The sequence below is a fragment of the Acanthaster planci genome, linkage group LG01, assembly GCF_054643075.1.
Source record: "Acanthaster planci isolate LZ-2023a linkage group LG01, COTS_SCS, whole genome shotgun sequence".
NCBI classification, from domain to species: domain Eukaryota; kingdom Metazoa; phylum Echinodermata; class Asteroidea; order Valvatida; family Acanthasteridae; genus Acanthaster; species Acanthaster planci.
Window position 1 is genome coordinate 10,261,057 of NC_141777.1, and position 14,867 is coordinate 10,275,923.

General features: G+C 38.6%; 2 protein-coding genes and 1 long non-coding RNA gene across 3 annotated transcripts in view; 2 read left to right on the top strand and 1 right to left on the bottom strand.

The window, feature by feature from the left end:
* Positions 1-5,408, bottom strand: part of LOC110983957 (uncharacterized) — a 44,559-nt gene extending 39,151 nt beyond the window's left edge. The window contains exon 1 of the mRNA XM_022243692.2: positions 5,146-5,408. The gene's annotated coding sequence lies outside the window, so the exon portion shown is untranslated. The remainder of the gene's footprint in view (positions 1-5,145) is intronic.
* Positions 3,310-5,390, top strand: LOC147800323 (uncharacterized). Its single transcript, XR_015424556.1, has 2 exons — positions 3,310-3,536; positions 4,159-5,390. It is a non-coding gene; the product is annotated as an uncharacterized LOC147800323 (long non-coding RNA).
* Positions 5,409-9,421: 4,013 nt separating the features above from the next.
* On the top strand, positions 9,422-11,429 carry LOC147800324 (uncharacterized). The gene is made up of 2 exons (XM_087137143.1): positions 9,422-10,052; positions 11,042-11,429. Exons 1-2 carry the CDS (start codon positions 9,565-9,567, stop codon positions 11,088-11,090), a joined length of 537 nt encoding a protein of 178 aa, XP_086993269.1. The 5' UTR covers positions 9,422-9,564; the 3' UTR covers positions 11,091-11,429.
* The last annotated feature ends 3,438 nt before the right edge of the window (positions 11,430-14,867 follow it).

Below are 14,867 nucleotides of genomic sequence, written 5' to 3' on the forward strand. Positions count from 1 at the left end.
TACGTGTGGTCCCTGTGATGCAGCAATTGGGTCATGGGATTTTCATCCTCTTTGACCTAATTTACCAATAATTGTTCGGGTGACTACAAGTTTGTCAAAAATCTCCAAAGATTTTTTTATTCATTTTTTTTATTAGAAATCTCAGTCGGAAATTGTATTACAAATTGCACGCAGCAAATGTGATGTAATTTTGAGAATGGATCACAGAATTACCTAAAACCATTAAAAAATGTGATGCAATACAGATGAAATGATTCAATGCCAAAAACAATTTACATGTAGGCTAACATGTACATGACATACATGTAATGTGCAATGTGTGGAATCTGCTTGGGCAACTACATACACATGTACATGTATACAATGTAACTTGTGTGTACATGTTAAAGCACACAACAACACACACATGTGACCAGTACAGTATACTCACTACACAGGTATGCCATGGGGAAGTACATGTGTATACATGTACACATAAACTTTGAAGTACATGTATGTGCAACTTCTACATGTAATTGTGTACAGTCCCTTTGTGGGTGTTGTTTCACTTATTGATACGGGTACAACCCCACTGTACAGGAGAATGCCACATCAGACCATCAGTTTCAGGTGGCAAAAATTTTAGGCGGAGTTCAGCAACGGAATGTACATGTACATGTATGTACCCTACTACTCCCAACTCAACTTGTACTCAAGTCAACTCACGCTCATCTTTGTACGTGTATCAGGTAGCAAAGTGATTGTTTTATTTGAGATACTGAAAAATGTTTTAAAAGCATGCATGTTTTTCATTGCATTTTCATTTTGCATTATTTAGGGCGTATGATTAGTCAATCGGTTTTCAAATCAAAAGCATAAAATTAATTCCCCTTTCTGCAATGGACAAACAGAACAACATGTACCGTATATGTAAATGTAGGCGATTTCAGTTAGGTTTGCAGCTGTGAAATTTATCAAGCTTCCCCAAATTTTGAAAACATTCCCCCAAAAGTGTTTCTGAAATGAACAAGATAGCCCTTGTATCACAAATTGTTTCCTTACCTGCGGCCAGGAAAAGGCTTGAATCAAGCTGTCATGAATCTGCATGATCTTAATGTTTATTCAGCAGGCAAGATGTTACATGTACATGGACAAAGTTGTGAAATTGTCAACTTGATCATGCAAAAACTGAATGAAACAGCCTGACGTTTTATGTACATGTATTATGTAAAATGAAGTAAACTTAAGGTTAAAATCATCAATGAAAATTGATTAAAAAGAATACATGTAAAATGAGCTTAGCCGGTCTTAAATGTACACTTAAGGTATGTAAGACCGGCTCAAGAGAATGGATGCAATGCGGCCTGGGCATTATCAGTATTCAATCTCCTGAGCCAGTCTTAAAAGTTACCGGTAGTTTAAAACCGGCCGAGCACATAATCATTTATTCCCATTCATAAATACCTTTTTTTAGTCAGACAGTCAAGAGAAGTCAATACATGTATATTGTATAATGGATTTCCAACAATGTTGTTCTAGAATTTTACTTTCAATTTCCCGAACACTCCCGTCCTTTTTATGGTACTGGTACATGTATATTCCTTATATGGACTTGGCAAGCCGTCTACAGACTCTTGACAAATCAGAATAGATTAAACTGTCTTTATCCAGGTGCCAGTGTGAGATTTCTGCAGTGGGCATTATCACTTCTCAGCGAACATTATGAAATGTGAATACATGGTCAAGTTGCAAGTTGTTGAATAGGGAGACTGTCTGAGGTATTTATGAATATTCCATAAACCCAATGATTAAACTAAAATGCTTGTTTACACTACTCTAAAGTATCCACAGAGACGAAAATAAATGACAAAATTGTGTAACTGTTTGTGTAACGTGCATGTACATGTAACCATCCAGCTCCTGATTCTTCAATAAAATGTGAAGTTTGGAACAATTCTGCTTTTGCAAAGTCACAGTTACTGGTACATGCAGCAGGAATAAAGTTCCAACTGACTTCAGAGCCCAGTAACTTAAGCTATCTGTAGTTACCCAAGATGAATGTACTGGGCCGAGTTAACTCTGGCAATGGCTTGACCTGGGTATCAGTTGACTTGGATGCAGAGTTGACCAGGGTGTCAATTTGGGGTATGAGTTGACCCGAGGGTATGAGTTGTCCTGGGTACAGAGTTGACATTAAGAAACCCCATTCTCTGTGTCATAGGTATACATTTGTGGTTGACCTGAGTTACTCAAGGTTTCTCAACACAGGCCAGCAAAAAGGTAAGTTTTTCTGCCATCCCCATCATTTTTTATTTGAATAGGAAATTATCCCACACTTCGTCCTTCTACACTTGGATGTCCTTTTACACTGGGATACACAGCATTGGCACACTACCACTGTGATCTGACAAGTTGCAATGTCCAGCCAGTAACTGCAAGATTGCCTGATTGCTGATGTACATGTACTGCTAACTGAATTGTAGCACGTGCACAAGCAGCACAATCCCAGGCTCTTTGTGGTAGTCTTGTGACCACACTGTAAATCTGACCTCGTAACCTGATCATGATCCCTAGCCCAGATGCAGTTCATGGTTTTTGTGGGGCAACACATGCTCATAATACAAAACAAAACAGCAAGAAATAAAGATTTGACTTAATGCATTTAAATGTATGATAAAATCATGAAAAACCTTGATGCAAGAGGAACATAAAAATTATGAAAACAATAATTTGGCTAAAAACTGTCGACAACAAAGGAAAAAATGGGTGCATTTTGCCGGTCCACCCACTCCTGCAATGTAGTTGTGGGGACATACAATCGATATTTCAACAATTTTGTGGGGGCCAAAAATACTCATTTCAAATTTCCCTAACAAAAGAACTTGTCTCCTGAACGTGGTGAATGCCTGAGAACACGGACCAGATGTCAATACTTACAGTTTTGTAATATTTTGATTTCCAATCTAAGTCACAATTCGCCACTAGGCCTATGTTGCACTTATAATTTCAAAAGTAAAACTGATGTAGGGCCTACATACAATAGCCACATTAAAGACAATGGAAAATGATTAGAGAATCATTTTGTAACTGATCTAACAGTGTGTGACTTAAAATGTACATGTGGGCCTGATGTTAAAAGTTTCAACATGTTCAATAGCATGGGCATTGTATACATTGCATTGTGACCAAAGATTGTATAGCAAGTAAGTAAGTTCACCCCGAATACGTGTAAAATGTTGAAATCGCATGGGCACCATTTGGGTAAGAATACGCTATGTTAATGCAACAGGTGCAGGCACCACGACAGGCAAATATGCCTGTGCCTATGCATTCACGTTCACACTCGAATGGCACCCACGGCGATAACACAACGTGGTACTGGCACAATACGATCTTTGATTGTGACTAACAGTGTATTGTGGGTGGTCCTGTTTTCATGTCCTTACCTTCTGCATTACGCAGTATGATGTACACAACTTCAAGTGATGTAAACAGCTTCAGACTTACTGAAGATCTTCTCTTATCCCCGTTGACCGAGAAATGTGAAGGCTTTAGCAGTAAGTTACTCTTGTAAATATACAGAGTTTATGTATTTAGGGAAAGTTTACAAGATGGAAAAGCATTCTACATTGAGGGCAATTAATATTCATTACAGTGTTTAAGATAACAATGTTTCAAAATCACTGCTCATGTACATGTATGACTGAAGTCACGTGACTCCACTGACAACTGAGCATGCAGGAGAGGTACAGACACTTCGAAAAGACAAATGTATTCCTAAATATCATTTTCTCACTATCTGGGAAATAGTTTTGCCCTCACATTATGATTTGGAGGGATGAGTTGGCATGTTGCAAAAGCTTATTTTTTTCCATGAAAATTATCAGTTCCTGCATGCATATTAAACATCAAAATTAATACATTTTATGTTTTTTAGAAAAGTAATTCAATGTAAGTTTTTTCGTTCAATTCATTCTTTCAACAAATATTAAGGTAAAAGTGACTGTGTGGGGTTTTTACAATTAAGGCCTGCAAAGTAAAAAATACACTAATATGGATCGATATTTTCACAAAAATACATGTAGATTATTATAAATATTCATTAGGCCCTAGATATTACAACCAACATGCGACATCCAACAGCAAAATACCACTACATGTTACTTTCTCATCTTGCAGAACATGTGCACAAGCCCGTGCTGTGGTCTAGGGCATGTGCCTACAGGAATTATTCACCATCAATGCTTACATAAGCATTTTGGTGTGATGTTGACGTGAATGAACCAAAGAGGCCTTGTGTGATTTCTCCACTTCAACTTGATCCAAGTCATGCTCATGCACCAGAACACAACATCGCTTCGGAGTACCACCAACACCGATGATGATGATAGCGACTCAGATATTGATGACAGGGATAAGTGCTGTGTCTTCCACTGATTTTGACCAACTGAACTTGCAATCTCCATCTACATGTATTTAACACCATGGGGCCAGTGTGTGTTTGAAAACTGCTTGCATTGGACACACATTAAGTACTGAATTGCAGCGTTACCCCTCTCCTGACAAGGGATACATTTTATAGTCAGACTCACACCTTGTCACAGTCTCTGAAGCTTCCAACCCACAGAGGAGTAAATTTTATCAAAGCAGGATATTTCTTTTTTCAGGAGATTTCCCGGGGAAAATATAAGCCATTTGTTTGTTTGTTTGTTTGTTTTTTCAAATTAAAGAAAAAGTCTTAGTCCGTCAAAAACCAGTCTCTGGTGGATAACTATTTTTAACTTCAGACAACATCCAACCTGGGCTAGGCTAGTATTAGTAGTTTGTTGTGCACAAAAGTGTCAACTTCACAATCACAGTAAAGTGATGTCTGTGTGTGGAACTCTTGCCAAAAATTCGACACGTTTGGTACACCAGGCAAGACAACATATTACTATTGTTGGCCTTTCATTCTTAATCTTAGTTACCGGTATACATGTATGTAGCCCATAACAGTCTTAGCAAGTTCAATAGCAGCTATCGCTTATTCGGAATTCCATGAACTGATGAAGGTCAGGCTAACGTTTAACCTTTACTGGCAATTACACGTAGGCCTAGGCATACAGTACATGTACTGTACATGTATACTTATGTACGACTACGACTTACGAGTACGCTACTGCTCACCTTGTTGGATCCGTCCTGCAAGCCGATATCACTTCTTTAGGACATAGGTCAGATCTGAGTCATTTGCAATACAGAGGGATCTCTGTCAGTTTTCATGCATGTCACAGGGATATCGTCGACGTTTGCATCGCAAGCACTAGCCCCCTGACGGTATTCTTTCTGCTAGCTTTTCGGTCCTACTTCGTCGCGTCCGTCACGCATGTCTTCGTCTTTACGTTGTTGCTCGTTTGGCTACAGTGCAAATGATGTGACGTGCATCGACGCGACCCGGTCGTACATTTTGTACACGAGTCTTGCTTACACAATACACAGCCACTTCAGGGCTATGACTTTAATATCGCCTTGCAAAAGCTACAGTGAACAGCTTCAGCCATAAACAATAATCTCTGATGTGGCTGTAGCATTAGAGTAGTTCCAAGTCCCTCTGCCACAGTTTTAAAACTTCACATTGTGGTCAATAAAGTCCATTACGAAATCTTCTTTACCACTACCTCATTAACTAAAGGGAACAAGACTAATTCTTATTTGAGAGGAGTACAACTTGATATTGATGCAGTTAATGCATTTCTCGCAACCAGAGCTTGTTTATGACGAATGCAAGTGTTACATGTATCATGTTATCGAGTAGTGAGAAAGGTCAAACATTTATGTAAATAGTTTTTTAGAGATAATGTTTAATCTTGCATCAAAGATCGGTGAAAATGCTCTAGGAGTCTAGGTGAGTTGCATAAGCAAGAGTTACTGACTTTCATTCGTCTGGGATTACACAGTTATATTTTTTAAATAAAACGATTGTTATCTTACCATGTCAGACACACCTAAGCAACGCATTCTGCTTAGCACGAGGGCAAAATATCATGCAAAACCAACAGAAGTTTATTATGTTTCCTTTTTACATGTATGTGGCAGTTTTGTCGTAGTTTAGTCAATAAATTTCAAAAGATTTTCTATGAGAAAAAATCCATCCGAAATACATTGACGTTTTAGTTGTGATAGTGCAAAGTCAATGTAAAATGAGCATACCCTTGCCCATTGGCAAATACGTTTATATTTCGAATTGCTGACACAAGATAATCGAAACTATGCATAACTTAACCGGCTAGATTGATATGACGCAGGTTTGTAGTGTAATTTAGGCGTCTTTTCAAAGACACAGATTACACAAAGCAAACTTGAATCCTTTCTTTGGGCTCATAATAGTACAGTTGATTCTATAGATCTCTTTTCATTTCCAACCGACCCTTGTTTTTGGCTCCTGAACTGAGAAAAAAAATTATGCCGCCGACCCGTCTGGAATTTCCTACCAAAAAGGCAAAAAGACATACATAAAAATAATAATCTTAAGAGCTTCCGGGGATTAGCAGGTAATTTTCCCCGACCGACGGATCCTCTACCTTCAGATTAAAAATGATGAGAACCATACAGTCAACAACGGACGCCCCAATTAAACTTCTCCGTTGCACTCTCAATAAGCCTCCACCCAAGAAAAAGGGGCTATTTGCGGTATTTTGTTAAAGGACATTTTCTAAGTCTCGAGTGTCATCAGTTAGAAATAATAGTAATAAGATAATAATAATAGGGTAAAGCTGTTTTATTTGCACTTTTGATGGAATTTTATCCTTCTGTTAAAAAAAAAGACAATTCTGAATTTATTTTAACTCTACAATTTTGCCAAGATAGGCCTAAAGCTCCATTTTTATTCATACTCGGGGTTTTAATTTTCGCATGTAAATGTTTCAATCAAAGAAATTACCCGCTCAGCTGACTTCGTTCTCAACGCCCCTTTAATTTCGGGAGGCTCAAAAATGGGGTTGGCCGATGGCCATAATATCAAGTAGTGTAACTATGCGACAGGGACGGTGGGACGGGGGGGGGGTATGACGTAAATCAAAAAGAAAAGGCTTTTCATGATACCGGTGAACATCTGCATGCTTTCACTCCTAAACCTTACATCCAAACGGGGTATATATATTTTTTTCCTTACAATCCTTGGATATGATAATACTGATGAATTACCACAAAAGAGTAAGATCGCTTTGCATATCTCTGTGGTTTGGAAGCTCTCTGTGAGTTGAAGATTAGTGGTTCGAATCTCTCCGTCAGACTGTCCTTTTTGCAGTTTCTTTTACATTACATTTATCTTTTTCAAAGTGTCAACGACAGGAAGAGGTTGGATTTGTTTTAACACTGAGGAAGCATAGAGGGCGCAATGCAATGATGTGTGGCATGCACAGGGGGAACTGAAAACAGTGTAAAATCAACAAAGTTCACAGCTCCGATCCGCGGGCATCCAGGTCCCTCAGGTCTCTCTCTCTCTCTCTCTCTTTCTCAAAAAAACAAAACAAAAAACCATAAACAAACTAAACAAAGTTTTGTTTGGTCATTCAGATTTCATTTGATTTTCAAATTTTGTAGGTTTACCAACTGAATTTTTAATTGCCACCAAATAACCAACAAGTGAACGTTACCAAGTCTGCCAGCAACCATTTTTCAAGTAACACCCCTCCACTTATTTCGGCGGGGCTCTTCGGACAATTTTTCAGCAGCATTTTGTCTGCTTAAATTTGCCCTTGGGTGGTTGCTCCTGGGTCATATTTACACAATCCCACAATTTCTTGGACCAACAAACTCCTCTTTTTTAGAAAAAAAAACCTGATAGGGGTACTTTTTCAGTGTCTCCTCCAGACGGAGAATTAGCCGTGAATTGGGACAGTGCACCCATAGGATTGCAGGCCAGTAAATAGGTCCAAAACTACATTATCTGCTATTACAGCATTTCGTGGCACGTGGACTGGGTGTTTTGTTAAGGGAGGACGGATCAGGATCAGGACTGCAAGTTTGTATTTCTGAAAGTATCAGACCAAACGGAACCCTCCAAATTGCTCTATTTTGCAATGGAGTGTAAACATCAATTTTCAAAATGGCGATGGACGTCATGAGTGTTTTGAGGGGTGATTTGCCCTGAAGAGAAATATCTTCAAAAGTCATCGGTTAAGCCAATGAAAATTAAAGGGAAAATGGAAGATGGGGAAGTGAGCTTTGATTTGATATGTGTCTTGAACACCTGGAATATTTATCACTTTTGTCTATGGCGATTAATTAATTGGTCTGTAAACACAGAGATCATATTTATTAGGAGAGACTACACGGAGTCTCTGATCCCAGATTGGGTTGCGATGATAATTCGCGGCGCAACAGTGCGCCCTCACTAGACGCTGGTAGATATTCCTTATTTAAAAAAAATTTCCTTTGAGTTTTTCTGGAATTTCTAGATCGTTGTGCAATAAATAATTATTTCATGTAAAAAAGTATCTAAATATTCCTTGAGGGAGTTTCCTTAAAAGGAGAAGCCCCGTTTTACACTTGTAGCGCTAGAGGGGCGTGCGGGAGCGCAATCTAAGGCATGAGTCATTTTTGTTGATTAATGTGGTGGTGCTGTCGGAAAGAAGAACAAACAATCAAAAAACGAGGAATGGATGAGGAAGAAAGGGAAAAGAGAAAAAGGGGCTGAAACCACTTTACCAACCTCCTATTCAAAATGGTCTGGGGAACCCATGAAATTATGCTTTTTCGGGGGGGGGGGATTAACGGGTAAAAAGAATGATTGCACACGTATAATGATTTAAGTTGGAAACAAAACAAAACAAAACAAAACAAAAACAAAACAAAACAAAACAAAACAAAACAAAACAAAACAAAACAAAACAAAACAAAAACAAAACAAAACAAAACAAAACAAAACAAAACAAAACAAAACAAAACAAAACAAAACAAAACAAAAAAAACAAAACAAAACAAAACAAAACAAAACAAAACAAAACAAAACAAAACAAAACAAAACAAAACAAAACAAAACAAAACAAAACAAAACAAAACAAAACAAAACAAAACAAAACAAAACAAAACAAAACAAAACAAAACAAAACAAAACAAAACAAAACAAAACAAAACAAAACAAAACAAAACAAAACAAAACAAAACAAAACAAAACAAAACTAAACAAAACAAAACTAAACAAAACAAATGAGCACTTTCATCAGTGAAACCACTTGTTCTATTCAATTCTTCCTCAGAAAAAAACATCACAACTGGAAAGTCGGAAGGGGAAGGTATGAATAAAAATGTGAAGCCGGTGACTACTAAACCAAAGAGGAGAAGTTTTGATCACCCCCCGCGTGAAGTGGAGTGCAACAGCAGAGGGCGTATGAACACTGGTAAGCAAATACGAACCTGTGTATACCAAATTGGCCGGATACCCGTTAATAGTCATGACAACGCAGCGCCGTTGTCCCTGTCGTCTGCTTGCACCATGCGATCGACGTACATATGTGTACGTAATAGTAGGCCTATAATAATAACGTAACTTGGAGATTCGGTTTATGACAAAGTCGTGTGAATAAAAGTTAACTTAGCTGCAACATGACGGCCCAATGTATGGGAAATTTTGGTTCTCACAAGTGGCTCTACCCGGAATATTTGCTGGACAAGTATGAGGACCGTGTCTTGAAGCCACGAAATGAACAAAATGAGACCGATATATGCGGATACAGCAAGGATACCGTGTGGGTCAACAAGCGGTACATCCCTACCGATCTCCGTAGCACGGCACCCGTACCGCGACACAAACTCATGGCCCCCAAAGCTCTGCCGCTGGCTGAGCCGCACTGGGTACCCCTCGGCGAGCCATCCCTCAGAAGTATTTCGAGGGCCAAGGAGGAGGCGGGGATCTGTGTATCCTCGCCGAGTACTCGGTGTGAGGAGTGGTCCACGCTTCGGCAGATGTTGCCGTCCAGTGGCCGGCCTATCACCTTCAGCCCGCCCAACTGGGGCACCGGGATGGCGATGCCTCCCCGAATGGTCAGAGAGAAGCAGACTAGATTCCCTCACATAAACAGCCCAATGACAAGGTATTAGGACTAACTACCTGCAGAGAATCGAGTTTTGTTGCAAAGGTTCTGCAGTACACCTCCTGCATACTGATGTCATGTTAGACTCGGAGAGGGCTTTTTTTTCTTCCTCTTGGTCCAAGGCTCAAGTAAACCTTAAATTGCGCATTCATTGTAATTAAGTTAAAAGAAAGAATAGCCTCTGATTGCACCTTAACGCAAGGGGTCTATAGGCCCATTCAACATTTTCGCAGCAATTTTGTTGCATTAAGCAATGGTCCAGCAAGAGCACGTCTGGCTGGATACATTTTTTCACTAATTTAGTGACAGCAATGCCAACAAATTGACTGACTGTTACTCCATGAATATTGCAACTCTTTTAGCTATGAAACTCGAAAAAAGTAGATCGAGGTTTGAGAAAATGGAATTCTAGCTTTATCAAGCGCTGGCCCAGATTCTTAATCATTACATGTATTTTCAATCACCACATATTTCATTTTTTGTTTTGTTTCTCCTAGGCAACCTGCTTTCCCTTTGACATCCTGTTTATTGTTTTAGGAAAATTGCGTTAATGTTAATGGAAATTAACGAATCTTACCATGTTTAAATCTTCGGTGGTTTCTGTTCCTTCCTCAACGCTTCAGGTTTGTGCTGTACCAGGTACTAGAATTATCATCCACACTGGGTTAATTTTGATTTTTGCATAGTCCTTGAGTCCATTTATTGCTTGCTTAATGGAAGTCCAACAAGTCTTGAATGTCTTTACACTTTGCTCAGCTAATGGAGTTCCTTTTGCAACACGGGATGGAATGGCTAATCTACATCCATCCATTGGTGTCACTAGAATTTTTTTAAGAGGAAGCATTTTCAGTGGGATATCCAGGTTTTATTTCGAAATTTTGTTTCAGCAAACCGTGGCCTTTTTTTCTGCTACCGGTACTTTCCCCTTTCAAGATGGCAGAAGACTAAAATGCCAAAATCACATCTTTGGGATTCTTTATCCTCTGCAGATATACAGATGACATGCACCTGACAAATCGCCTCTTCAAGTTGCATTAACTTCTAGTTTCTCTGAGCACCATGTATCCGCAAGAGCAAGAAAAAAGCTAGGAAACAGTGTGGAATCCAATCTACACTTCTGTTTGTGGCCATGTGATCTTCCTGGAGCTTGCAACAGGCAACAACTTGATGGAAACCTCAGGACAGCCCTGTTCATAGATATTTGCTACCAGATTCTCCAAATGAGCAATCTTTCTATATATCCATCTATCTGTTTTCCTCACCAATTGCTTAGATTTATAGCCAAAGTCAGTAAATATTTGTATTTGCCGATAGTGGCAAATATCAACCAGTATAATGTGCATTCTTTGTCTAATAAAAGCTTTCCAAGAAACACTATTTTCCCCCCAGATAGTGGCTTGATTTCTGGGTCAAATTTTGCCTGATTTCCCTTCCAAACTTTGGAGGTTTTGGCTCAATACAAAGTTGTATTTTGCTGTAGGAGTACAAAACTGTACTTTCAAGCCAAAGATGCCAATTGCTTTCACTTAGTATTAACATTACATAGATGTACAGAGGGGTTTGGGACTTGAGACAAAGCTAGCAATTTGCCTTCATGACTTGGCTGGCATTAGATAGGATAGTGTAGCTGTGAGGGAGGGCAGTGACTGGGGCAGATATCACCACACTGGGTTCGAGCCCCCCAACGCTTTTAGTCTCTATTCATGCTGTTTTGCTTTCTCACCTCTAATGCAAGTTAGGCAACTAAAGCCTTGGCAAATAGCTAAGACAAAGCTTGAAAAAGTGACAGCCAAGATCTGAAACTTCTTAGTGCTGGGGTGGGGAGTGCCATTTCCATTTCAGTTTTTATGTGTGCTGAGTGATCCAGACCCTATCTCACAAGCAGGAAATGTTGTCTCTTCTTGTCAAAAACCAGCCAAGAACCAAAGGCGATATCTATACTGTTGCATTGCAGGTTGCCAATATTTTTGCCGAGTGGAGATGCTGGGCGCTGAGTATTCATACGCTAAGCTTTTGCAAAAATTTATCTTTCCATTTCCAAGATTCATATCTGTATAAAAGTGGATTGAAATATTTGGTCAGGTTCATGAAGAGTCAGTTGATGGTATCGTAAATGGTGTGTGGAAAGTAAATGGTACTAGAAAAACCCATCTGGAATTCAGTGTTTTTGACAATCTGTCCAGAACCAATGTTTAAAAGACAAAAAAAAAAGCTTTTACCTCTGATCACTGTGAAGTACGGAAACAGAAAGCAGGGGAAAGGAATTGTCAAACATCAAAATAACCTTCTTCAGCCTGGTTTTGGAATGATGGCTCATATTTTAGCTAGAAAGTGGGCAGCACTTGTTGCAAGGAGCATTTAACTATGAATTCTGTACTGTTTCCTAACCTGTTGTGGACAAATGATCTTACATGCAAAATGAGACTCGAGTTTCCTAGAGTTAGGCAGGAGTTATTTTCAGAAAACTTTATTTTTCACCTTGTCTTTTTCTTCCCACAAACAATGCAGACTGAGTTAACAAAAATGTTACATAACACTGAGAAGCTCTGTTATCTGTAAAATTACAGTTTTTGAAAAAAGCCCAAATGAAACAAAACTAAAAAAAAATGCCTAACAAATGAACAAACTAAAAACTGTTTTTATCACTGGTGAAAAAGAATTGATGGAAACAAATTACGCAGGGTATTTTTGTACACACATGTGGCAAACTGTTAATTTTTAAGGACCTAAATACGTTATTTGACATTACCCTATGCAATTACATAGGCACATTTTTTGGTAGTTAATATTCACATTGAGCTTCACAATTCAGGCAGTTGGCTCAAATTACCACATGCCTGCAATATTTTGTTCTGACTTGTCTGTTCATGGGAACATTGCCCATGATTTATATGTGTATTTATGGATGCTCTTCATTTTTGTGTGGATGACTTAAATTACCAATCTGACAGGTCATGGTCTAAAATGCAAGGGAAATTGGTCCATAAATTTAGACAGAGTAAGGTATTTTTGACGGTAAATGTAATGAAATTGAATACAGCAAATTTTACTTGACTCAATATGTTATGTCATACATTACATTATCATGCTAGACTCATTACTTAACATTTTAGCTTCTGCAGGGTTATATAACGGGTCCGTGACCACAAAGCAAAACCTGTTTCTTTTTATATAAAGCACAAGTGTGCATTGGTACAACTACATGTTATGGATAACAGGGTTCGAAGATTGTTGCTCACTGAATTACGAGTGTGCTGAAGTGTTTTCATTATATGATTAATCCTATGCAAACATTAACTGATTTGGTCATTTGTGAATGCAGTTTCTCAAGTCAGCTCGTGTGGAATGTCTCCACAGCTTGTTGCCAATGATGGGGTTGAAATGGGTCTTATTTTTCATGTGTAGCTTCACAGATACACCATTCATGCATGAGGGCAGGACTTCACTGCATGGGGGGGGGATTTCCTTTCTTAGGAAAGACAGGACAGAACTGTGGGGTCAAAAGTTTGCTTTTGGTCCCCACATCTATATTTCCCCTCATTTGTGAAACAAGTATGTGTGTGTACTTCATCAAAAAAGCCACACTTTACATCTTTCAATATCTGGTTCAGCACCAGCACAGGAAGTCCATCAGTCCAAATGTGCAAGGATGGGGAGTTCTGCAAGAGGGTCACATACCTCGCCATTGTTTTCACCCTAAACAGTCACTCAATGAATGATGGGTAAAAATGGAGCCTTCATAAGTGTAGTTAATGTAACATAAGTAATGTTAGTAATGATGTTTCCTTTACAGCACCAGTTGTCTCTTATTTCAATTGAGGTACCGGTACTGTATTGGTTCCGATCATTGAAAACATATTCCACTGGTTTTCCTCAAAGCCTTGCCCAAAATTTCTGAAGTGTGTGCATGCTGTCATAAGATTTTTTTCTAGATTGGTGTTTTTTTATACCTTTGTAACCTCAAAACATTTTGTGACTTTTCTAACTTTTCTACTTGTTAGCATACATGTGTGTCAAATACATACATGTAGAGTCATCGGTGCCCAGTGCTCCAAGATAGTAATTTCAAGTTGCCAACATGATCAACCATTGTAAACTTGCCTTTATCTAACCCTGTGCTTCCCTGAAAGCCTTGGTAAGTTTTTAAACTAAACACAAATGGCCAAATGTGTGCTTTGAATTTGTTTTATAAAAGGTATGCACCTGCATTTTGTGTAAAAACTAAATATGATGGAGAACATAAAGTATCATGTATGTGTATTTTTGCTAACTGATGTGAATAAATATGAATGCAGTGAAAAAAAATTAATGTGAGGGAACAGTTGCTTATTAATACAAATACATTTATAAATTTCTTCACCATTTATGATTTTCGAGTAAAAAATTAATCATAAAGGTCTAAATTTCCTGCTGGTGTAGAGATGAGAAAAAATACCAAATAACCACATGCCTCTGTTTCAGTAAAATGGTGTGTCTTGAATGGATATCTTTGAGGAATGTATTTGTGGGATGTAGCAAAACATGTCACTTAGCCAAACCAATTAATTTTTCCACATTGGGAGATGCTGTATTATCTTCCATATTTGAGGCCTTCATTTCTCGAGTGATTTTCAAAATCAGAAATAGCCCCATCACTTTCAAATTGGATTCTCTCCCAGGAATCATCCCAGATTCAAGCATAAACGTCACTTCACCAAATCTGGGCCGCCCACTAACATGTTCCAGAATTAGATCAGGTTGTGCATCATTTTAATGATAGTGCAGCTGCAGGCCATGCCAAGTATAACTTCAATTGCCTGACAGCCCCAAATCTGC

Excerpts from the sequence above, each read along its gene's own strand:
- LOC147800324 (XM_087137143.1), top strand. The coding sequence starts at position 9,565 with ATGACGGCCCAATGTATGGGAAATTTTGGTTCTCACAAGTGGCTCTAC. Across the intron at positions 10,053-11,041 it reads ATAAACAGCCCAATGACAAG|ATATACAGATGACATGCACC; the intron begins GTATTAGGACTA and ends TATCCTCTGCAG.